General features: G+C 36.6%; 1 protein-coding gene across 1 annotated transcript in view; it reads left to right on the top strand.

Annotated features, from left to right (window-relative positions):
• The window catches only part of ATRNL1 (attractin like 1), a 1,671,159-nt gene that overhangs the window by 649,082 nt on the left and 995,341 nt on the right, over window positions 1-26,736 (top strand). The window contains exon 20 of the mRNA XM_053692689.1: window positions 10,950-11,043. Within this exon, the coding sequence (XP_053548664.1) occupies window positions 10,950-11,043 (94 nt within the window). The remainder of the gene's footprint in view (window positions 1-10,949; window positions 11,044-26,736) is intronic.

Genomic DNA, 26,736 nt, shown 5'->3' with positions numbered 1-26,736 from the left:
AAATAGAAATAAGCTCCAACTAGTCCTATACCTGGGCCAGCAATAAATTTACATATAAGAATAAAATATAAAGTGAAACACTTGCATTATTTGTAACTTTAATTTCTCAATGGGAACTAAGGCCTCAAGAAGCTTATTTTTCCTCTTTTACACCGTGTTGAGCATGCCGTAATGATTAAGACCTTATCAACAGCTCTCCAACTGTGTTTTAACTGTAAATGGAAACCGTTGTATAATTTGGCGCTTTCCAGCTTCTATTATTTTCTATGGGACGTGTATATTCTTTTCGTCAGCCAGACCCCGGCTTCCAGTAATGATGGAAAACGTTGCCATTGGAAACTGTCGATAAGTAATGGCTTCCAACAGTAACCTTTTTGTTTTGCAAACCTCACAAATACCCAGTTGCGGCTCAATGGAAACAAGTCCATAGTTGCCAAAACTGGATTACATGATTCAAATAGTTCTGATATTTTCATCTAATCAGAAAGCATGTATCTATAACACTCAATATATAAATAAATGCCAAATCATATAAAATCAATGCTGATGCCCAAAATGCATCTAAATCTTTTTGTTGTTACAAAAATTCATTTTTTTGGAAAGGCAGCGAGCAAGGACAATGTTCTGGATTCAATATAACCAGTTTGTGAAACCAATATCTTGTGGAAAACAACTTGCCGAAAATCACAACTCAAAATTTTTAAATTGGTTATGATTGGCACCGCCCCGTCCTCATATCTTCAGTTGCTAGTCCCTCTCCAATGGCTTGTGTATAGAAGTGCTACACTGTGACAGATACCGGCATCACAAAACATTTCAATATGTTACAGAATAATATATAAAAACAGAAAAATACTCTATAAAACGATCACAATAAAAAAATGAAATAGCTAAAAGAGGAATAAAACCAATCTCCTTAGCATTAAAATATTGAGACACAAGTGTGAAACGAGATGCTAGTGTGAAACTTTTACAGGAGCAATAGACACGGGCAATTCAGGGAGACAACTTTAATCATAACAAAACATATACGTCTATATTTTAAAGTACAGAAATCGAAATAAACAATTTTGCAATGTGTTTCCTAAGTATTGTGGGTAAAAATATTATGTTCTGCGTTGCTAACGCTTCACGTTGGATGTGCGAGATACAAGTATTGGGGCACCTTCTGCAACTATAGATGCAAACGGCAGGAACGTCCACTAATAAAACTGTGGGACAATACAGGTGGCGTGATGCTCAGAAAGATTTGAACGGGATCTTACCTTAAAAACAAGACCTCTAGGCAACCCTTACTAATGTCTTACAGGTCCTTGGCCCTTGTCATGCTTCTAAATGTTTCTGGAAGAGGCAACATGGATTACTGTACAATAGGAATTGGTTTGCTTCTTTTACGTTATGTGATAAATAACATTTATTTATTTTTTATTTAAATATTATTGTTAAGTAGAAAGATCATAGAATGGGAGTGTAGATATGGGAATTTAGTGTTGATATCTTTTATAAGAGATTCCTCTGTTGAACACACCCATTGTAACACATATTTTATCTATAGAACATGGTAGATAAAATATTATACCTAACCTCATATGGCTGTTTCTTCCTTGAGATCCCTCTATGTGAATGCATTTTAGTACTAAAGAAGTTGGTATAAAATTAACATTTCCTATTTGGATAATATTTTGGATGACTCACCGCAATGCAATCTTTCTAGCAAAGCTGTATCTGTCCCATGCCTTGTATGATAGTTCCCAGTTGAGGGCTATGTCCTTCTACCATTCCCTCTGTATTTATGTTTTCGCTTCACACAGGGTAATCTGTGATCGCACAAACTTCGTCTAGAAACATCTAACCATGTCCCTTGCATACTCACAGACTACCCCATCCCTGGCTGGAAGAGTCAGCACCGCCCAAGATCAACCTGACTTCTTCAAGAGCAAACATTTGTAAGATGAGCGGTATTCGATAGATGTCTGTATAAAATGTAAATTCACTTATATGGCTACATAAAAATCTCCAAAAAACATGATGCACCCTTTTTCTGGCCTGACATGAAGCTGTTTAAACACAACTGTATGACAGTGTATTAAAGGAGTATAGTATTGCAATAGTATAGCCCTAATTGTTAAGAACATTTTACTAATACCTTAATGTCTCTTGTTACCCCAGTAAAGATGTTCAGTATATAAAGTCTTGAGCAGAACACAGTGGGTGAGCAAATAAGGAACAGCATACACACGTAGCCTTCAATCACTGATTCAGCAGGGCACTGAGCATAATTCAAAGATAAGAGGACAGTCTAAATGCTCTAAAAAACGGGTAAGCAGAGAGTGCAGGTGTTGGAATAATAGCAGATAGTAGACATTTTCTGGGGGTACAAATATTAGTTGTTCTACCAGTATAATTTTATAGGGGTTTGAGGCATTACGGCACATTCTTTACCATTTTTTGTTTATGATTGCGGCACTGCATAGTCAGCCCGGTAACATAATAAATTGTTCTATCAGCAGAGATCAATATCATTTCTTTTTCTTACTTTTATGTTCTGGTAACTTGTAAAGAACCTCTGCACTGCTATTTGCAGAAGATGCCATAGGCAGATATTGATACCCCAAGTTGTTAACTCATCACCACCTATTTAGTGAAGCTATAGGTTTTCTAATCAGCAAACAAGATGCCTTTTATTTCAATGCTCATTTTTATTTGACTCGTGTTTCCAATCATGCTTTAAAATCTGTTATTCTTCTGAATGAATTGATTGGGCTTTTTGTGACGTGGCTGTAAGACTGTTTATGTAACTATGGACCTTCCTTTCCTCCTATCAGGAGTTACTTTGTTACTTAGGGGTCGATTCCTTCAAGCTCCGTATGGAGCTGTATGCAGCTGTTTTCGCGCAGGAGTAAAGAAGCAGCGCTCTTAAACCACTGCTCCTTAACTTGTCCGCTACCTCTGAGGCGGCAGACAGCAATCCGCCCCGATCGCATACAATTGGATTGATTGACACCCCCTACTAGCCGATTGGCCGCAAATGTGCAAGGGGCAGCATTGCACAAGCGTTTCTAGTAAAATGCATGTGCAATGATAAATTATCGATGTGCGGCGGACATTGATCATTTGGCCCCAAAGTGTGGATTTTCTTTGGCAACACAAAGTTGTTTTTTTAATCACTTTTGCAGGGTAAATGTGGCTCCTAGCATGCTTTCACTTTAAAAATAATAAAACTGTTATTTATGACTTTTCTTTGTGGTAAGGTAATGTGTCAACTGTTGTTGCAAGTAAAAATATAAATTTTATATATATAAATCATACCATGTGAAAGAAAGCGACATTTAAAGAAAATGACACCTTCCGTGCAGAGATTGGTAAGAATGGCATTGGTGAATTTAAAATGCATCATACATTGACAATCAGTTGTTGCAGCTCCTGTCTCAGACAATTGTTCTTAAAAGAACCAGTAATATTGTTTATATGCATCATAAGTTAAAGGGACAGTGTACTGTAAAATGTTTTCCCCTTTAATTTGTTCCCAGTTATCCATTTTACCTGCTGGAGTGTGTTAAATTGTTTACACATAACATATTTTCCTTTATTTTGTCATTTGAAATAACTGTTTTTGCATGCAGTATCCTCACCTATACTGAAAGTTCAATTCTTAAAGGGACACTGAACCCAATTTTTTTCTTTTGGGATTCAGATAGAGCATGCAATTTTTAAGCAACTTTCTAATTTGCTCCTGTTATCAAATTGTCTTCATTCTCTTGGTATCTTTATTTGAAATGCAAAAATGTAAGTTTAGATGCCTGCCCATTTTTTGGTAAACAAACCTGGGTTGTCCTTGCTGATTGGTGGATAAATTCATCCACCAATAAACAAGTGCTTTCCATGGTTCTGAACCCAAAAAATAGCTGTGTGTGACTGTGTGTGTGTATGTATGCATGTATATGTGTGTATGTATGTATGCATGTATATGTGTGTATGTATGTATGCATGTATATGTGTGTATGTATGTATGTGACTGTGTGTGTATGTATGTATGTATGTGACTGTGTGTGTATGTATGTGACTCTGTGTGTATGTATGCATGTATATGTGTGTGTGTGTATGTATGTGACTGTGTGTGTATGTATGTGACTGTGTGTGTATGTATGCATTGTATATGTGTGTGTGTGTATGTATGTGACTGTGTGTGTATGTATGCATGTATATGTGTGTGTATGTATTTGACTGTGTGTGTATGTATGTGACTGCGTGTGTATGTATGCATGTATATGTGTGTATGTATGCATGTATATGTGTGTGTGTGTATGTATGTGACTGTGTGTGTATGTATGCATGTATATGTGTGTGTGTATGTATGTGACTGTGTGTGTATGTATGTGACTGTGTGTATGTATGCATGTATATGTGTGTGTGTATGTATGTGACTGTATGTGTATGTATGCATGTATATGTGTGTGTGTACAGGGAGTGCAGAATTATTAGGCAAGTGAGTATTTTGACCACATCATCCTCTTTATGCATGTTGTCTTACTCCAAGCTGTATAGGCTCGAAAGCCTACTACCAATTAAGCATATTAGGTGATGTGCATCTCTGTAATGAGAAGGGTGTGTGGTCTAATGACATCAACACCCTATATCAGGTGTGCATAATTATTAGGCAACTTCCTTTCCTTTGGCAAAATGGGTCAAAAGAAGGACCTTGACAGGCTCAGAAAGTCAAAAATAGTGAGATATCTTGCAGAGGGATGCAGCACTCTTAAAATTGCAAAGCTTCTGAAGCGTGATCATCGAACAATCAAGCGTTTCATTCAAAATAGTCAACAGGGTCGCAAGAAGCGGTGTGGAAAAACCAAGGCGCAAAATAACTGCCCATGAACTGAGAAAAGTCAAGCATGCAGCTGCCAAGAAGCAACTTGCCACCAGTTTGGCCATATTTCAGAGCTGCAAACATCACAGGAGTCCCAAAAAGAACAAGGTGTGCAATACTCAGAGACATGGCCAAGGTAAGAAAGGCTGAAAGACGACCACCACTGAACAAGACACACAAGCTGAAACGTCAAGACTGGGCCAAGAAATATCTCAAGACTGATTTTTCTAAGGTTTTATGGACTGATGAAATGAGAGTGAGTCTTGATGGGCCAGATGGATGGGCCCGTGGCTGGATTGGTAAAGGGCAGAGAGCTCCAGTCCGACTCAGACGCCAGCAAGGTGGAGGTGGAGTACTGGTTTGGGCTGGGTATCATCAAAGATGAGCTTGTGGGGCCTTTTCGGGTTGAGGATGGAGTCAAGCTCAACTCCCAGTCCTACTGCCAGTTTCTGGAAGACACCTTCTTCAAGCAGTGGTACAGGAAGAAGTCTGCATCCTTCAAGAAAACATGATTTTCATGCAGGACAATGCTCCATCACACGCATCCAAGTACTCCACAGCGTGGCTGGCAAGAAAAGGGTATAAAAGAAGAAAATCTAATGACATGGCCTCCTTGTTCACCTGATCTCAACCCCATGAGAACCTGTGGTCCATCATCAAATGCGAGATTTACAAGGAGGGAAAACAGTACACCTCTCTGAACAGTGTCTGGGAGGCTGTGGTTGCTGCTGCACGCAATGTTGATGGTGAACAGATCAAAACACTGACAGAATCCATGGATGGCAGGCTTTTGAGTGTCCTTGCAAAGAAAGGTGGCTATATTGGTCACTGATTTGTTTTTGTTTTGTTTTTGAATGTCAGAAATGTATATTTGTGAATGTTGAGATGTTATATTGGTTTCACTGGTAAAAAATAAATGATTGAAATGGGTATATATTTGTTTTTTTGTTAAGTTGCCTAAATAATTATGCACAGTAATAGTCACCTGCACACACAGATATCCCCCCTAAAATAGCCTATAACTAAAAACAAAACTAAAAACTACTTCCAAAACTATTCAGCTTTGATATTAATGAGTTTTTTGGGTTCATTGAGAACATGGTTGTTGTTCAATAATAAAATTAATCTCAAAAATACCAACTTGCCTAATAATTCTGCACTCCCTGTATGTATGTGACTGTTTGTGTGTGTATGTATGCCTGTATATGTGTGTGTGTATGTGACTGTGTGTGTATGTATGCATGTATGTGTGTATGTGACTGTGTGTGTATGCATGTATGTGTGTGTGTGTGTATGTGACTGTGTGTGTATGTATGCATGTATATGTGTATGTATGTGACTGTGTGTGTATGTATGCATGCATGTATATGTGTGTGTGTATGTGACTGTGTGTGTGTATGTATGCATGTATATGTGTGTGTGTATGTTTGTGGAACCAGCAAATTACAGACCTTGGTTACTACAGCATGGGGGGGGAGCGGGGGGTAAACAGTGTCACTATACGTACCACTATCTATAGTACGGGGGGGGGGGCTGGACCATGTCACTGACTACTGTGGTCACTTTTTTAAAGTACCGGGGCGAGTGGGGTCAGGCCAGCCATCTCACTGGCAGATTACAGATTGTGTCACTAACTCACTATATACAGTACTAGGGGGTTAAACAGCGTCACTATATACAGTAATAGGGGTCAGACCATCTCATAGACTGTGGGCACAGGGTACCTCCTTTTGCACGACGTAATCTAATTCACATTATTGTTTTCTGTGTTAAATGTAAAAAAAAAATATGCATCAAATTCAACCTTTTTTTTTTGGGAGGGGGGGGGTATGGGGCTGGGTGCCCTTCTTAGATTCTTGCACCTGGGCCCTGTGGTTTCTAGTTACGCCTCTGGAAACAGCTGTCGAGAAGTGGTTTTGTATTGTATGCTGCACTTTCTCTATTAAGGGACTGCTGTGTTTTGCACAATATCAAGAAGCAAAAATCCTGAGATGTTGCATACTCAAATTTGCATATCTCTTACCCAGAATCCACTGGTGCATTGATTACAATGTGTATGGCGTATTTCTGGGTAAAGGCACGCGGGGGCTACTTGTGTAGATGTGCTAATTACCAATGTAATAATTTCTGTTGTTATACTTTTTATGAAATGGAGGATTTTAATCTCATGCTTTATCTCCACCACATTTTAAATACCATTTTTATTTTGCCCTGGAATGAGCTTTACTGTTCAGCCAGTATAAACCTATCTTCTACTGGAGAGTTCTAATAAGACAAACCAGTGGTCCAGGAGTGATTTTGTATTGCTGCACTTACACAGTATCAGAAGCAAACAGCCTGAGATGTTGCATATATCATTTGTGTGTCTTGCCCAGAATCCTCTGGTGCATTGGGTACAATGTATATGGAATATTGTTGTGTAAAGTCAAGTGGGGATGCTTGTTTAGATGTTCTAACTGCCTATGTAATAATTTATATCTATCTATCTATCTATCTATCTACTGTATATATTCTAAATGATCGCACTCTCATTTCCAAATCTCTCAACCACCTATTTAGCAGAGTTCAAGCACTCACTGGGTTTAATCAATCATTTCCACACTTTATTGTGTAACTCGTGATGTTTTGGGTTGTGCTCCCTTGATATGTCACAAATGAAACAATAAAGTTTGAAATTATTGAATATATATATACACATCTAGATTGTAAGTTCCCACGGGAATAGGGCCCTCAACTCCCCTTGTATTTGTCTGTAATATTTTTTGTCTCTTATTGTATTGTTTCTCCGTTGTACTTTTATTCTTGTACCCATGGGCAGCGCTGAGGAATCTGTTGGCGCTTTATAAATAAAGAACTAATTAATTATATACATACACACTTATGTATACACACAGACACAAAATGCTTCTAGGAAAAATTATGACAAACCAAACTTGTGTCAATATTAGTTTTTTAATAGACATGGAGCATATGTACATATGCCTCGTGGGCCCTCATTTACTGTGCATTCTCAGAGAGCTGCCATGGACATGTATGTGTCAGTGATGATGAAACTGAGCCATTAAAGATGCAATATACACTCTTTGCACAGGTGCAATGTTTGACTGCAAGTGAATAGAGCGTATGTACATATGCTTCATGCATAGTAAAAAAGGGTGTTAAAAGTGTTAAAAATAAAATGTATTTGATTATTTTATTTTTGCACTGTTGCTTGTATATATGCAAAGGGATTAAACACACAGTTAAAGTCAGCTCCAGAACAGCACTGCACTACTGGGAGATAGCTGAACACATCTAGTGAGCCAATGATAAGAGGCATATTTAGCCACTTAATCACCAGCTAGCTACTCAGTAATGCACTGCTGCTTCATTTGGATGCAGGTACTACGTCACGCAGTACTTGTCCATAGCATTTACAGTGGAGACTGCAGCCATGGGCAGAAGGCATCCCGCTTTATATGATAAGAAAGAACTGATTGTTATTCCTTTACCATATGAAGACAGACAGTAACACTCTTTATTACTCTCTGTTTCGGCTTGCGGTGATGCATGGGTAGTGTGAGAGGGAAGGAGGGAGGCGGGGTTGTGGGGCACATCGCTGGAGGGTCCCTATGCCTACAGAAAAAAGATTTGGTGATGGAGGGGGAGGGTTCCCTATGTTACAGAAAATGGTTCAGACACGGGAGAGGGGCTGTCCCTATGGTTGATCGCTTGGAAGGGGGAGGGGTGGGGGAGGGGGATCAATACAGAAAAACTTAAAATATTTATAAATAAATTTAAAATATATATATTAACTGGGTGCCGGCAGAAAGCTGGAGGAGGAGAGCTGATTGGGATGAATCAGGTACAGATAAGTTTAGCGGAGGTGTCTCCCTGGCTAGCTAAATAATTAACCCCTTCAATGCCAGGAATATTAGAAGTGTGGTATGCAGCTACAATTAGCTACCTTCTAATTACCAAGAAGCAACGGCTTAGTCATGCATGTCTGCTATTTCTGATAAAGGTGATTCCAGAAAATCTTTTACAACCATTTGTGTTATGACTGCATACGCGGTATGTATCAGTGAGAAACCAAAAGTTTGTTAAAATGTTAATCATTTTTAAAATTTGATCGCATTTAGTGGCCAAACAGTAGCATGAAATATAAACAAATTGGGCCTTGACCAATAACTTGTGCTGTCCACTAAATAAAATATATAGTATTGATAGGTAAATAAATAAAAATAAAAAATAAAGCTCTATTTCTGGTTAAATGGAGCGATAGCAAAAATGCTTAAAATTTATACAGTGATTTTGGACAAGTTTTTCTCTGAAATTCCCAGTAGCAAAAATTTTAAACAATTACATCTTTTACTTGAAGCATTTATTAAAGGTCTTGCGGACCTGATCCGACAGTGCGGATCAGTTCCGCAAGACCTCGCTGAATGTGGAGAACAATACGCTCTCGTATTTAACATTGCACCAGCAGCTCACAAGAGCTGCTGGTGCAACGCTGCCCCCTGCTGACTCGCGGCCAATCGGCCGCAAGCAGGGAAGTGTCAATCAATCCGATCGTACTTGATCGGGTTGATTTCCGGCGATTCCTGTCCGCCTGCTCAGAGCAAGCGGACAGGGTTATGGAGCAGCGGTCTTTAGACGGCTGCTTCATAACTGGTGTTTCTGGCGAGTCTGAAGACTCGCCAGAAACACGGGCCCACCAAGCTCCGTTCGGAGTTGATAAATGGGCCCCATTATGTTTCATGTGTATTTCAATTTTGAGTTTTAAGCCCCTTTTAAATTATGTTACCAAGCAAATTATAACCTCATATGGCAGTGCCCTCGTCATCTGTAAGAGCTTTTTGCATTGGTAAATGCAGAGATAGAGTTTTCACATTCAAAGCCATCTAGATCTATTCAACATGAATTTCTTTTCAAATGATGATGCACTCCATGAATGCGTGCTATTGAGGCACTATCACAAACCTTATTTCACTAAATCAGAGACAAAAACACCTTTTACAGCATGTTTACAAGATTTCTCAAAAGCATTTTCCCTACTGACAACCCCTTACTGACAATGTAAGTAGGACATCTTATTTACATTTCAATAGTCACTCCCCTTGTTTAAATGAAAATGATAAAATCACACAAATCACACTTGTAAACTATTATGTGGTCTTAAATAAAACATTGACACATTAATGTTTATTCAATAAAGTTTCTGCATGATATAAATATTTTAAGACTATATTAACAAATTATGGAAAGGGTTTAATTGCACATAAGCCATGAATTGAAGCTTTTTATGAGACTGCAACACCACGTAAACAACAAGGCAATGCATCAGTTGTGTTTAATGTTCTACTTTCCCATTGGTTGATTTTGGTTACCGTCTCTTTAGGTATACTAAAAGCTTGTAAATACACGTATTACCTTTATCCAATCTGACTATAGGAAATCTAGATTATTGCTGATGTAAATAATGTGGTCTAATGCATTTAAAACACAAATATTTGCAGACTGAAATACTAATTGTAAGAAATGCTAAAATTTACCCAAATTAAAGGGACATTGTACATTAGATTTTTCTTTGCATAAATGTTTTGTAGATGATCTATTTATATCGCCCATACAGTTTTTTTTTTTAAATGTACAGTTTTGCTTATTTTAAATAACATTGTGCTGATTTTCAGACTCCTAACCAAGCCCCAAGTTTTTAGAAGTAGACTGCTGTCTACCTACTCCAGCTTGCTCCTGTTTGTTTAAAGAGTCTTTCCATATGCAGGGGAGGGGAGTATCTGCCCTTTATGCTTTCCCAGCCCTTTCAGTGGGTGTCCCAGCCTAACATTTACAACAGTGCTAAACTAGGAGCGTCTAAGTAAGTTTTTAAAAGGTTTTATACTGGATTTTTAGATCAGTATCTGTGCATATTATTCTTTATAGTAGTGTCTATTACATGTAGTTATAGGAAAATTGTTGTATACTGTTCCTTTAAGAAGTCAGATTTTAGAAGATTGAATATGCTCCATGGTTTATGAACTCCTTTGACATTAAACATTCAAAATGTTATGTTACATTTTTTGTCTGTTTTCTTTATTTCCAGCTTGTGTATGCAACGGGCACGCAAATATATGTGAAATGCAAACTGGAAAATGCCACTGTACAACCAAAGGGATCAAAGGAGATCAGTGTCAACTGTAAGTAGAAAGTCCTCTGCGCTCTTCAGTGCATGACTTGATTACTTCAAATTTCCAAAGCCCAAACTCTACACAAAACTTGTTTTCGCTTTTCTGTGGCTGTCATGTGTAATAAATAATGACCATATGCAGAAACCCTATGTGAGTACAGAGATCTGAAATATAGAAGAAAAAATATTTCAAATGTCAAACACTACATTTAAAATAACTCTTTTATTATTAGTGTTTTAATTAATATGGTAGAATCTACAAAGTTTCCTTATGTCCTTCTATTTACTTTAAAGGGACGAAGCTAATGAAAAGAGGCATGTACACTTTATATTCATCTCCCTAGATCAATGTTTCTAATAACATGCCTCGAATACCCCCACAACAGGTCAGGTTTTAAGTATAGCTGAATTAGAGAACAGTGATGAAATAATCAGCTGATCAGCAACATGGTTACTAACCTACTCTCACCCCATCAGCTGATTATTTCCCCTGTGCACTGGTTCAGCTCTAATGCAAACCTGGCATGTTGGGGGTACTTGAGGACTGCATTTGAGAAACACTGCTCTAGATAACTATGTGATTTAACTATCACAAAGTAACATATAAGTAAATTCCCTATTAGACTCTTGAGCAGGTAACTGCTGGTCAGCCTATCAGGAACAGCTGCTGAATGATGTAGCCAATCATAAGCCACCTTCTGCTTGGTTGCCTTACTGCTTGCAGCTCCCAATTAAGACTTTATCCCAGCAAATGGGGTTAAACACATACTTATCAGTAATGCAAATATTGAATTATCTAATAAACAAGATAATGTTATTGTCATTTTTTTTTATTATAATGTCTCTCTTAAAAAAATCATTAAAAAAAGTGGATTTATATTTTGTATACAAAACCATTTTAAAACATTTTTAAACATATTTGTTTTCAATGAAAATTATAAAGATTATCTCACTGGCAATTTCTCTTGTACTCCCTCATCGCTTTAAGAAATTAGAATATTTTACTGCCTCTACATATCTTGCAGTATTTTATGATTGCTATCAAAACAGATGTCTTCATTTTGAGTTGGAAATGCTCCAAGTTGTGGGTGGGACAATCCCTTACTACCCTGTAGTTCTAATAAATGTTACACATTTAAATAAAAAAAAACACACCCTGAAAGAGTAATAATGAACCTTCTCGCTTTCCCGGCATGGAGCAATATTTAATTAATATGTGAAATGACTCTTTTAACAATTTTTCTAGCTTGAGAAACAACACAGGTGTGAAATGTGTGGGAGAAATAATAAAGTGCCCACAATGATTCTCTTTAACATTACTTCCAATGGAAAAAAAAAATCCCTGTGGCTAGTAGCGTCTAAGCTTTCATTACGAGGTAAAACTACAGATATTCTTAAATCCGTTTCATATGATGAGTATTGAGTAGAATGGTTGGCTTTTTCAAAAGGTCACATTATGCAAAAGGTCCTGTTATATGCACTTTTTTGTAATAGATTGTTACCATTTACCCGAAGGTTAGAAAAGTCCTTATTTAGCTGATGGGGAGATTATTTATCCCCTGTGGCTTCATAGATGAATGAGACTCTCTAGAACTTGCTTTATTCAAGGCTAGTTGTTTTTTAGTGGCACTATACAAAGTACCCGATGTCACATCTGATTAAAAATACATCCTTAGTTGTATAAAAAGTTATTGCATTACTTTAATATGAGGTCTATAAAAAGTGAAAATCCAAAAATCATAAGGGGCGACCGAATTATAAAGCTCCGAATGGAGCTTGATGCTCTTGTTTCCGGCGAGCCTGAAGTTCCATAACTTGTCCACCTGCTCTGAGATGGCGGACAGAAATCATCCCGATCGTATACGATCGGGTTGATTGACACCCCCTGATGGCTGCGAATCCAATCGGGTTTGATTGATACCACATGAATGGCCGTTTGGCCCGCGAATCTGCAGGTGGCGCTATTGCAATGATAAATGCAGACAGTGTATGCTGTCATGGTCTGCTTGCACTTTGATTAAATATGCCCCAAAGCCTTTAAGAGGACACTAAACCCACATTTTTTCTTTTATGATTCAGATAGAGCATGACATTTTAAGCAACTTTCATAATTTACTCCTACTATCAAATTTTCTTCGTTCTCTTGGTATCTTTATTTGGAAAAAGCAGGAATGAAAGCTTAGGAGGGGCCCATTTTTGTTTCAGCAACCTGTGTGTAAGACCTGACATGTTTTGTCTTTTTTTGACAGATAAAACTGTATGATAGAGGTCAGTTTACACACTACTCTGAAAATATGGTGTGAGGCTTTGACATATGTAAAGAAAAAAGTGAAAAGCCAAAAAGGATTGAAAAATGTATTTGATACTCAGAAGTACTGGGGTTAACGTAAGACTTTTGGGGAAAATTGAAGCTCAGATACAGAGGTATCTCAGCTATAAGTCCATTTTCATATAATCAAAAACAAAATCGAATGAACTATCCAGGAAGCCAACATTTTAACTTTCTTTGTTATCTTAAAGGGACAGAAACCCCAAATGTTTTTCTTTCATGATTTGGAAAAGAGCAAGCAATTTTAAACAACTTTTTTAATTTACTTCTATTATCTAATTTGCTTTATTCTCTTGATGTGCTTTGCTGAAAGCATATCTAGAATATGCTCAGTAGCTGCTGCTTGGTAGATGCACATAGATGCCTCGTGTGATTGGCTCACCATGTGCATTTGCTATTTTCTTCAACAAAAGGCTGTCTAAGACTGAAGCAAATTAGATAATAGAAGTAATTTGGAAAGATATTTAAATTGTATTCTCTACCTGAATCATGAATATTTTGGGGGGTTTAATGTCCCTTTAACCAGGGACATGAAATGCTCACAAGCAGCAATACACTACAGGGAATAAGCTGCTGAATGGGGGCTGCACCCTGTAATGCTTATTGTCATTGGATCCTGCGGTGAGTTCAGCAAACCCTGGTTGTTCATTGATGTTCCTTCAACACACAGATACCAAAGAGAATGCATGCACAAATTTGATAATAGAGAAGTAAATTGGAAGTCCATTTTAAGCTGCTGATACATTAAATTCAGCTTTCAAGTGGATCGAGAATTTGCTGTATTAGGATAATATATAGTTTTATTTCACTGCTTTACAAAAAATGCCCTTTGTGCACACGTGTCAAACGTATTGACTGATAAGAAATTCTTAGTTTTGGATTAACTAAGCATAACATTAAAGAGCAAATATTATCCCCTGAAATAAGAATATAGAAGTTAACAAAGTTAGACTATTACATTCATGAATTTTTCATGGAAAGTGGGATAAAACATATAGCAGTCTACATGTCAGTTTCTTCTATATAACCCTCTGTAAACTTTACACCTTTTGGCTGCCAAAGAGCATTATAAAGTCTTATACATTGAAGGGTAGTAGTTTCTTTTGGATTTGGCACACTCAGAACTTAATCCACTCCTCACCATAAGACTGAAGTGATTCTACTATTAGATCACTAACAAATTGTAGTTGTCACACTCAAAGTATGTTACATATGACTATAATAATATCAATTCATTTCCTCAAGGACGAAAGCTCAAAAGAACTGTGAATGTTGCAGGGTACAGAGACAGTAAAACATAATTTATGTAAGAACTTACCTGATAAATTCATTTCTTTCATATTAGCAAGAGTCCATGAGCTAGTGACGTATGGGATATACATTCCTACCAGGAGGGGCAAAGATTTCCCAAACCTCAAAATGCCTATAAATACACCCCTCACCACACCCACAAATCAGTTTAACGAATAGCCAAGAAGTGGGGTGATAAGAAAAAAGTGTTGAAAGCATAAAAAAACAAGGAATTGGAATAATTGTGCTTATACAAAAAAATCATAACCACCACAAAAAAGGGTGGGCCTCATGGACTCTTGCTAATATGAAAGAAATGAATTTATCAGGTAATTCTTACATAAATTATGTTTTCTTTCATGTAATTAGCAAGAGTCCATGAGCTAGTGACGTATGGGATAATGACTACCCAAGATGTGGATCTTCCACGCAAGAGTCACTAGAGAGGGAGGGATAAAATAAAGACAGCCAATTCCGCTGAAAATAATCCACACCCAAAATAAAGTTTAAATCTTATAATGAAGAAAACTGAAATTATAAGCAGAAGAATCAAACTGAAACAGCTGCCTGAAGTATTTTTTCTACCAAAAACTGCTTCAGAAGAAGAATACACATCAAAATGTAGAATTTAGTAAAAGTATGCAAAGAAGACCAAGTTGCTGCTTTGCAAATCTGATCAATCGAAGCTTCATTCCTAAACACCCAGGAAGTAGAAACTGACCTAGTAGAATGAGCTGTAATCCTTGAGGCGGAGATTTACCCCGACTCGACATAAGCATGATGAATTAAAGATTTCAACCAAGATGCCAAAGAAATGGCAGAGGCCTTCTGACCTTTCCTAGAACCGGAAAAGATAACATATAGACTAGAAGTCTTTCGGAAATTCTTAGTAGCCTTCAACATAATATTTCAAAGCTCTAACTACATCCAACGATGCAATGATCTCTCCTTAGAATTCTTAGGATTAGGACCATAAATGAAGGAACCACAATTTCTCTACTAATGTTGTTAGAATTCACAAACCATATGTAAAAATTTAAAAGAAGTTCACAACACCCTGCCTTATCCTAATGGAAAATCAGAAAAGGAGATTCTCAAGAAAGAGCAGATAATTCAGAAACTCTTCTAGCAGAAGAGATGGCCAAAAGAAAACAAAACTTTCCAAAGAAAGTAATTTAAGTCCAGTGAATGCATCGGTTCAAACGGAAGAGCTTGAAGAGCCCCCAGAACCAAATTCAAACTCCAAGGAGGAGAAATTGACTAATAACAGGTTTTATACGAACCAAAGCTTGTACAAAACAATGAATATCAGGAAGAATAGCAATCCTTCTGTGAAAAAGAACAGAAAGAGCAGAGATTTGTCCTTTCAAGGAACTTGCAGACAAACCTTTATCCAAACCATCCTGAAGAACTGAAAAATTCTCGGAATTCTAAAAGAATGCCAGGAAAAATGATGAGAAAGACACCAAGAAATGTAAGTCTTCCAGACTCGATAATATATCTTCCTAGATACAGATCTACGAGCCTGTAACATAGTATTAATCACAGAGTCAGAGAAACCCTCTTTGACTAAGAATCAAGCGTTCAATCTCCATACCTTTAAATTTAAGGATTTGAGATCCTGATGGTAAAAAAGGACCTTGTGACAGAAGGTCTGGTCTTAACGGAAGAGTCCATGGTTGGCAAGAAGCCATGCGGACAAGATCCGTATACCAAAACCTGTGAGACCATGCTGGAGCCACCAGCAGAAAAAACAAGCATTCCTTCAGAATCTTGGAGATTACTCTTGGAAGAAGAACTAGAGGCGGAAAGATATAGGCAGGATGATACTTCCAAGGAAGTGACAATGCATCCACAGCTTCCGCCTGAGGATCCCTGGATCTGGACAGATACCTGGGAAGTTTCTTGTTTAGATGAGAAGCCATCAGATCTATTTCTGGAAGTCCCCACATTTGAACAATCTGAAGAAACACCTCTGGGTTGAAGAGACCACTCGCCCGGATGTAACGTTTGGCGACTGAGATAATCCGCTTTCCAATTGTCAATACCTGGGATATGAACCGCAGAGATTAGACAGGAGCTGTATTCCGCCCCATACCATTATTCAAGATACTTCTTTCATAGCCAGAGGACTGTGAGTCCCTCCTTGATGATTGATATATGCCAACAGTTGTGACATTGTCTGTCTGAAACAAATGAAACAATTCTCTCTTTAGAAGAGGCCATGACTGAAGAGCTTCTGAAAATTGCACGGAGTTCCAAAAATATTGATTGGTAATCTCACCTCCTGAGATTTCCCAAACCCCTTGTGCTGTCAGAAACCCCCATACAGCTCCCCAACCTGTCAGACTTGCATCTGTTGAGATCACAGTCCAGGTTGGAAGAAAAAAATAAGCCCCCCTGAACTAAACGATGGTGGTCTGTACCACGTCAGAGGGTGGTCGAACAATCAGTTTTAAAGATATTAATGAGATATCTTTGTTTAATCCCGGCACCACTGGTTCAGCATACAGAGCTGAAGAAGGTCGCATGTGAAAATGAGCAAAGGGGAGCACGTCCAATGCAGCAGTCATAAGAACCTAGAATTTCCATGCATAAGGCTACCGAAGGGAATGATTGAGACTGAAGGTTTCGATAAGCTGAAACCAATTTCAGACGTCTCCTGTCCAACAGAGACAGAGTCATGGACCACTGAATCTATCTGGAAATCTAAAAAAGGTTACTCTTGTCTGAGGAATCGACAAAACTTTTTGGTTAATTGATCCTCCAACCATGTTCTTGAAAGAAACAACACTCATAAAAAGCTGGAAAGGATCTTTCCATTGAAAATGAGCAAAGGGAATTGAATCCAATGCTGTTAAAACTTCTATGCATATATAGCAACTGAAGGAAATAATAGAGACTGAAGGTACAGACCGACGGAACCCAATACAAATTGTCCCTTGTCTGATAGAGACAAAGATAGTGACATAAACCATCGGGAACCCTAAAAAAAGGTGAACCCTTGCGTGAGGGAATCAAGAGCTTTTGATTAAAGATCCTCTAACTATGTCCTGAAGATGCAAGTGTAAACATATGAGAATCCGCATCCTCAGGAAATAATCTGAATGAAAACAGAAAAATGAAGGAATACGCATTTATTGTATCTAAAGAAAACAAATAATGCTATCAATGACCACAAAAGGCAAAATAGTTTGAATAAAACTCCAAAACCCAGTTCCTAGAAAAGGAACTGGAATAAAAACCCCAGAAGATTCCAGGTCTGAGCAGCGCTATGAACCCCATGGGTACCCAGCCATGCCTCAACAGTATCCAAAATATATAGGACAGAAACACACTGAAAGAAAGTGTTAGCCTTACTGGGAATAAAATCAAAGAAATTTGGACAAAATAGAACCAAATACATTTCAAAGAAGTCTTAACCTGCCCCTTACCCAGCCAAGCTGGAATACGGCACGTGCATCGCAACATTAGGGAGCTAATTTCGAACCCCAATTAAAAACATGTTACTTGGGAAAGAACTCAGGATTTGTTCCTAAGAAGAACAACCAAACTAGTATAAGCTTAAAGTTTTAGTCTTAGAACTCAATCTTGAAGCCCATAGTAACAGTTAAGAATTGAATCCAATAATAATTGAATTATCTTAGAACAAAAGAAATATGGATTTTTTTTTTTTTTTTAAATCACAGAATTCTTCTAGCTAAAATAGCTAAAAGACATAGATTAACCCTCATTTGCGAATATATTCAATAAAATGAAGACACAAATGAAATCATTAGCATGATAGTCCAGTTTAAAGGACCAGTCAAAACAGAGGACTTGCAAAATGCAAAAACAACAAGACAAATGCAACGGCACCTAGTCTAGTAAATGTTGTCCCTTAACAATGCTAAAATAAATCATGATCTGATACTTGATCTTAAAGTAAACAGAAAAAAATGAAGCAATTGCAATATCACAGGACCGAGAAAAGTACCTGAAACTTAAATAATTTTCCAAAAATAAGATACAACTATATAAAGGAAAATAAATACTATTTGCTATAAAAACAATAGCATAATTAGTAGGAGTAGAGATAGCTCCAATAAATTGGAGAACCCTCCAAATTGAATTTAACTGCTGACAAAGAATATAGTTTAAAAATAAAAGAAAATTCTCAGCCTATTCCATTCCCTAGTATGGGGAATTGGAAAGAAAACCTCTGAAATCACAGAAGAAATAAAAAGGCAGAAAAGTGTCAGCTAGTCTTAAAGAACTAGTTACCTTAATATCCAAAATAATCAACACCTCTTCAACAAAGAACAAATGTACTTTAAATAAAAAAATTATATAAAAAAGTAGATTTGTTAGTGTCAATATCTGATGAAGAGAATTTCTGAAAGAGAAAAAAAACATCATCAGAGAAGGATAAATCAGTATCTTGTTGGTCATTTGAAACTTCAATAATTAAAAAAGAAGTGAAAAAGACCTAAAAATCGTATTAGAAGGCACAAAGTCAGACATAGCCTTAATCAGAAAAAAATATTTCTTATAAATCTTCTAAACATTTCTTGCACTTAAGAATGGAAATGTATAAAGCATAAATACTAATGGAATCTGCATGTAAAAGTATATCATAATAACTTATTACAAACCATAGCTAAAGATAAAATTTATAACATTTAAAATAAATGAACTTAGCTTTGGTAGAACTGAAACTCAGTTAAGCATTTTTCCAGAAGTAGCTTCTGACTCAGGGACAAACGGAGACATCTTGCAATATGTAAATAGAAAAAACAACATATAAAACAAAATTGATCAAATTCCTTAAATGACAGTTTCAGGAATGGGAAAAAATGCCAGTGAACAAACTTCTAGCAACCAGAAGCAATAAATAATGAGACTTAAATAATGTGAGACAAAAGTGACGCCCATATTTTTTAGCGCCAAAAAAGACGCCCACATTATTTGGCGCCTAAATGCTTTTGGCGCAAAAAAATGATGCCACATCCGGAACGCCGACACTTTTGGCGCAAAAAAAAAAAAAAAACGTCAAAAAAAAAATGGAAAAAAAAATGACGCAACTTCCGGCGACACGTATGACGCCGGAACAGAAAAAAAAATTTGCGCCAAAAAGTCTGCGCCAAGAATGACGCAATAAAATGAAGCATTTTCAGCCCCCCGCGAGCCTAATAGCCCACAGGGAAAAAGTCAAATTTAAGGTAAGAAAAAAAATTTGATTAATTCATATGCATTATCCCAAATATGAAACTGACTGTCTGAAATAAGGAATGTTGAACATCCTGAGTCAAGGCAAATAAATGTTTTTGAACACATATATTTAGAACTTTATATAAAAGTGCCCAACCCATAGCTTAGAGTGTCACAGAAAATAAGACTTACTACCCCAGGACACTCATCTACAAGTAGTAGAAAGCCAAACCAGTACTGAAACGAGAATCAGTAGAGGTAATGGTATATATAAGAGTATATCGTCGATCTGAAAAGGGAGGTAAGAGATGAATCTCTACGACCGATAACAGAGAACCTATGAAATAGACCCCGTAGAAGGAGATCATTGAATTCAAATAGGCAATACTCTCCTCACATCCCTCTGACATTCACTGCACGCTGAGAGGGAAAACCGGGCTCCACCTGCTGCGGAGCGCATATCAACGTAGAATCTAGCACAAACTTACTTTGTAAAACTGATTTGTGGGTGTGGTGAGGGGTGTATTTATAGGCATTTTGAGGTTTGGGAAACTTTGCCCCTCCTGGTAGGAATGTATATCCCATACGTCACTAGCTCATGGACTCTTGCTAATTACATGAAAGAAATACAATTATTAGTGTTGTTCTGTAAATAATTGTATGCATAAAGCTTTTTAATTAATACAAGGTTGTTTAAGTTACATAAGCTTCTCTTTAAATTCACACAAATATACATCATGAAGATATGAATGGTTTTCCTGCTGCTGAAACGAAATAAATCTCTGTAATTGTACAGGTTTAATAATACAATACAGATAAAGTGTATACTGAACACTAGGAAAAAATTATATTGGTTCCGCATGACATGGCTTGGTAATTACTCCACAGTAACTACTATTGACCTAAGGATACTGAACCATTTGTCGAACTGTCATAACACTGCAAAAAACAAAGAAAAATCTCTTTCCGTAAGATATAACGCTCTTTGTAATATGCGGACCAAGATTTCATCCATAGAAACATGAAAATGTTACAAATTAATAGTCATCTTCCCTGTTAAAGAAGGATTAGCCTGGCTAAAATGAATTTCTAGAGAGAGGATATTAAAGTATAATTTTCACAGTAACAGATATAATCCATCCTTGTAAAGAATAAGGAGATATCATATGTCTTTGTTGGCCACTCATGTTCAGCTTAAATGGACACAAAACCCACATTTTTTCTTTATTGATTCAGATAGAGCATGCAATTTTCTAATTTACTCCTATTATAAAGGGCCCCAAAAATGGGCCGGCTCCTAGCTTACATTACTGCTGTTTCAAATAAAGATAGCAAGAGAATGAAGAAAAAATGTATAATAGGAGTAAAATAGAAAGAAAAAAATTGTACTTTCTTAGACTAATAACAGAATTAAACAAGGGCAAATATTTCACCACATTCATTAAAAATGACGAAAGTTGGCTGCACGCAATTAATTGTAAACAAGTGTCAAATGTTTTTTTCAAAAGAAAGAAAAAAAGTCTATGCGCTGGAGATAGATCGAAACTCACACAAAATGCAGGTTATCCCAAAAAATCCTGAATAGTTACTATAAAGAAGGGCAGAGTCGTATATGTGTGCGCCTGCATGGTAACGCTGGCTGAAGATCTATATTAATGGCAATATTAAATATCAATAATATGACAAATAAATATAACGTTCATTTGATATCAATTTAAAAACTTTTGAAAAAATACCATTGATATAAATAGGCTTTAAAATATCGGTTTAATATAATAAAATCAAATATAGAAATCAATGTAAAACCTGTATTGGTACCAATCTCTTTGTAAACAATATCAGTGTATATTTAAAAACCTGTATAGTGTAAAACACCTATATAGTTTAGAAACTTTTATAGTATTGTGAATTTGTTTTCTATATGATTGTGTAGAATGTGCAAAAAATATGCAGATATATTATTTACTACTAGGAGTAGCGGGTATGTTTCAATTTCATACAATAAAATTCTTTAACTAGGTACAAATGTATCGCAAAAAGATCAAATGTTTGTGCAAGTTTCATGAATGAAAACAGTTCAATTTCCGTTTTTTTTAGAGTAATCCTTGTTGGGTCTCACAGACACGTTAATCTGTGGAAGCTTTAAAGTTTAGCTGAGACAGTCAGACCAGATAGTTGGCATTTAAAACTGTTATTGACGTAGATATATAAAAATCTTTAACTCGTATAGGCTCTTGTTAATACCTGATGGGTGTGTTATAGTAAGCTAAGGAGCTGAAACACGTTGCCGATAACAGGCTGCTCATTAACCATTCAACTACCAGAGTTATCTGACACTACCGCATGTACTGGAAGTATTTCACGCCACTCCCGCACTAGTGGGCGTGTTCGGAACAGAACACAGACTTTTCTGGTGTCCAGAGGAATACGTTTGGATATTGCTTAAAAGTTATCGAACTGAAGAAAGGATCTAACAAAACAACTATGAAGTAAGACGAACCCTGCATTATACAAGTAAGACGAATTAGCCTACTATAACACCCATCAGGTATTAACAAGAGCCTATATGAGTTAAAGACTTTTATATATCTACGTCAATAACAGTTTAAATGCCAACTATCTGGTCTGACTGTCTCAGCTAAACTTTAAAGTTTCCACAGACTGTGTCTGTGAGACCCAACAAGGATTACTCTAAAAAACAGAAATTGAACTGTTTTCATTCATGAAACGTGCACAAACATTTGATCTTTTTGCGATACATTGTACCTAGTTAAAGAATTTTATTGTATGAAATTGAAACACACCCGCTACTCCTAGTAGTAAATAATATATCTGCATATTTTTTGCACATTCTACACAATCATATAGAAAAACAAATTCACAAAAACTATAAAAGTTTCTAAACTATATAGGTGTTACACCTATACAGGTTTTTAATATACACTGATATTGTTTACAAAGAGATTGGTACCAATACAGGTTTTACATTGATTGTTATATTTGATTTTATGATATTAAACCGATATTTTAAAGCCTATTTATATCAATGTTATTTTTTCAAAAGTTTTTAAATTGATATCAAATGAACGTTATATTAATTTGCCATATTATTGATATTTAATATTGCCATTAATATAGATCTTTAGCCGGCGTTACCACGCAGGCACACACATATACGACTCCGCCCTTCTTTAAAGTGTCAAATGTTTACAAGATATTTGCTCTTTTAAAAAAAAAAAAAAAAGTTAACTTTACCTTTATCAAATTTAGCATTTTAATATTGGAAGAGAATATCTGAAAATCAACATTCAAATGTTGATTCTCATATATACCACTGTAAGCCTCTGGGTATCAAAATGAATTTGTAATGTTTGAGCGTTACATTTGCATATGATAACATTCAGTATTCGGATGTTCAGGTATGTTTCCTAGAAACATTTTTACGACAAACCAAATGTTAAGGAGAATATTTAGGGGCCAATTTATTATGCCCTGAATGCTGCTATATGCAGCTGTTTCCGCGCGAGCCTCAAACGTTACATAAGTTAAAAAGCAGCAGTCTTAAGGCCGCTGCTCCTTAACTCGTCCACCACTGACAGCAATCCATGCGATCGGGTTGATTGACACCCCCTGCTAGCGGCTGATTGGCTGCAAATCTGCAGGGGGCGACATTGCACAAAGATTTCACAAGAACTGCTTGTGCAATGATAAATCATACGCTGTCTGCATTTATCGGTCTGGCGGGACATGATCGCTACAGCGGATCATGTCCGCCAGACACATCGGCCCCTTAAACTGCTATTCATATATCTAAATTCTGCCCCCCTTTTTTATGTTACTGCTCATTTTATACAAAAGTGGTCTTTGGTTAAGGTTTATTAGACAGACTGAGGTTCAGCACCATGGGTAGCGCTTGCTGATTGGTGGCTAAATGTAATGCTACCGAGGTGCTGAGCCAAAAATGGGACCGTTCCTAAGCTTTCATTCCTGCTTTTTTCAAATAAAGATACCAATAGAACAAAGAAAAAAAAAATAGAAGTAAATTAGAAATCTGCTTAATATTTCATGCTCTATCCGATTCATGAAAATCTGTGTTTCATATCTCTATAGCAGACAAAATATATGAAAAAAAATAATGAAAGGGCATTGCTAAATGTTCAAATTATTCATAATTAAACAGTTTATGGGGAATAAAAGGTTGTGTTTAATGTCACTTTAAACTTCGCTCTAAAGTCAAAATGACTTTGTGTTTCCTGTAGATCTGGCAACCTAATAGCAAACATGCAGTATGTATCCTTTAGAAATAATTCACAGTAATTGCATTATTCATGTTAACCATATTTTAATAACTTTTTAATGGAAGGTATTTCTGCTATCAATTAGTGCTGAGAAACTTGATTTCAATTTGAGGAAAATATTGGCAGCTCTTCTTCACCTTCTATTATTTTCCCTGAACGAAAGCTGCCTAATGAATTTGGTTCTGAATTCTTGTCATTGTTTTAAGTGGGTTCTGCATGGTTTAACAATAGTTTGTCTTAGAAAGAAAAATATATTAGAAACTTAGACCATGAGCCAGCGGGGATATGTAGCACAGTGCATTCTATTAGGTTGTCCTTTAAATAGGATAAACAGGGCAGAGGAAAACTCAGGCATCTGTAAAGGAAATCAAAACCAAACCAGTGAAAGATATTGTAAAGAGGACAAAATATATACAAAGTAGTTGGCTCTGTTCCTAAAATCCATTACAGAACAACATTTATTTGCTGAAAGAAACTTTAAACACTTTCACCTAGATTACAAGTATGCGTTCGTGATTTTACAGCTGGAAAAAATGGCCATTTCAGTGTTTAATAAACAGCAATGCAGCCGTTACGAGTCTTGTCGGTATAGCTGTACCGTAGCCTTTTAGCCTGTAACGCAACGTCAGTCCCGCACTAAAAAAAAAAGACGTTTTTTTTCATGGATTCCCATAGCGCTGTCATTACGAGTTTTGCGGGTGAGGCTAAAAAACCTTGCATTACACCCTATAAAGACAAGATCCGTACCGCCATCTGAGAGCAGTTGTTATGAGTTTACGCAACATAACTGTTACATAAACTCATAACTAAAGTGTTACAAAGTACACTAACACCCATAAACTACCTATTAACCCCTAAACTGAGGCCCTCCCGCATCGCAAACACTATATTAAACCTATTAACCACTAATCTGCCGCTCCCGACATCGGTGCCACTATTAAAATTTATTAACCCCCTATTCCGCCGCTGCCTGACATCGTCGCCACTATACTAAAGTTTTTAACCCCTATTCCCCCGCACCCCAACATTGCTAACACCTATAATAATGATATCTAACCCCCTATTCCGCCACTACCCGACACAGCTGCCATGAAATTAAGTTATTAACCCCCTAAACTCTGGCCTCCCACATCACTACCACTAAATAAACCTATTAACCCCTAAACCGCTAGCCCCCCACTTCACCAAAAACTAAATAAACTATTAACCCTTAAACTTAACAACCCCCTAACTTTACATTAAAATTACAAGATCCCTATCTTAAAATAAATAAAAACTTACCTGGGAAATTAAAAAAAACCTAAGTTTTAAAACATTATTATTATATTAAAATTAAAATAAATATCCACTTAAATAAATTAAATTACTCATTAAAAAACCTAACACTACTAAAAAAAAATCTACAGTTACAAAAAATTTAAAATACTAAATTACAAAAAATAAAAAATACTAAATTACAAAAAATAACAAACAAAATAAAAACAATTACACCTAATCTAATAGCCCTATCAAAATAAAAAAAATAAAAAATGTAATTCAAATCAGCCGATAGGAATGAGAGCTGCTTAAATCCTATTTTTAGCAGCTCTAATTCCTATTGGCTGATTTATATTTTTCAGCCAATAGAAATGCAATGGTACCCCCAGTATAAAAGGGGTACCTTGTCATTTGAATCCTCAGTGTGCGGCAGACGATTGCATTGAAGAGGACCTCCACGTCGGATCTATGGACCTCCGCCTTAGACCTTCGCTTGGACCTCTGCCTCCGCGCATCGACCGCTCTGCCTTCACAGGGATGAAGAGATGCCGGGTCCCCTCAATGGATGAAGATGGAGCCACCTGGATGAAGATGGAGCCACTGGGATGAAAAGTTTAAGCTGGACTTCAGCAACTGTGAGTACCTAAAGAGGGGTTAGTGTTAGGTTTTTTAAGTTTTTTTTGGGGTGTTTCTTTTAGATTATGGTTTGAGCTTGTCTTAAAGAGCTGAATGCCATTTTAAGGGCAAAAAAAAAAGAGCTGAATACCCTTTTAAAGTCAATGCCCATACAAATGCCATTTCAGAGGCAATGGGTAGATTAGGTTTTTTTTTAGTTAGGTTTTTTTTATTTTGTGGGTTTGGGGGGTGGGGGTTTGAATGTTAGGGGGAAAAGGCCCTTTTTAAGGGCTATTGGTAGTTTATTATATTAGGGTTCTTTTATTTTGTTTTTAAAACAGGGTATTAGAATAGGAATACATTTTATTCTTTTGTATAATTCATTTGTTATTTTGTGTAATGGTTTTTTTTTCTTTTTGGGTTGTTTTCTTTTTTAGAATAGCCATTTTTTATTTTTTATTGTGGCAACAAAATAACTTAATGCCCATTTAAGGGCAATGCCCATACAAATGCCCTTTTCAGGGCAATGGGTAGATTAGGTTTAACTTTATTTTTATTTTGAGGGTTTGGGGGTGGGGGTTTTGTATACTGTTAGGGGTGGTTTGTTTTTCTTTTTTAGAAAAAAGAGCTGATTTCTTTAGGGCAATGCCCTACAAAAGGCACTTTTAAGGGCCTACAAAAAGGCCCTTTTAAAGGCCCTTGGTAGTTTATTATAGATTAGGGT

Source organism: Bombina bombina, chromosome 9 (assembly GCF_027579735.1).
Source record: "Bombina bombina isolate aBomBom1 chromosome 9, aBomBom1.pri, whole genome shotgun sequence".
NCBI lineage: Eukaryota > Metazoa > Chordata > Amphibia > Anura > Bombinatoridae > Bombina > Bombina bombina.
The sequence above is the reverse complement of the archived record's forward strand: the minus strand, read 5'-3'. Positions and strand labels throughout refer to the sequence as shown.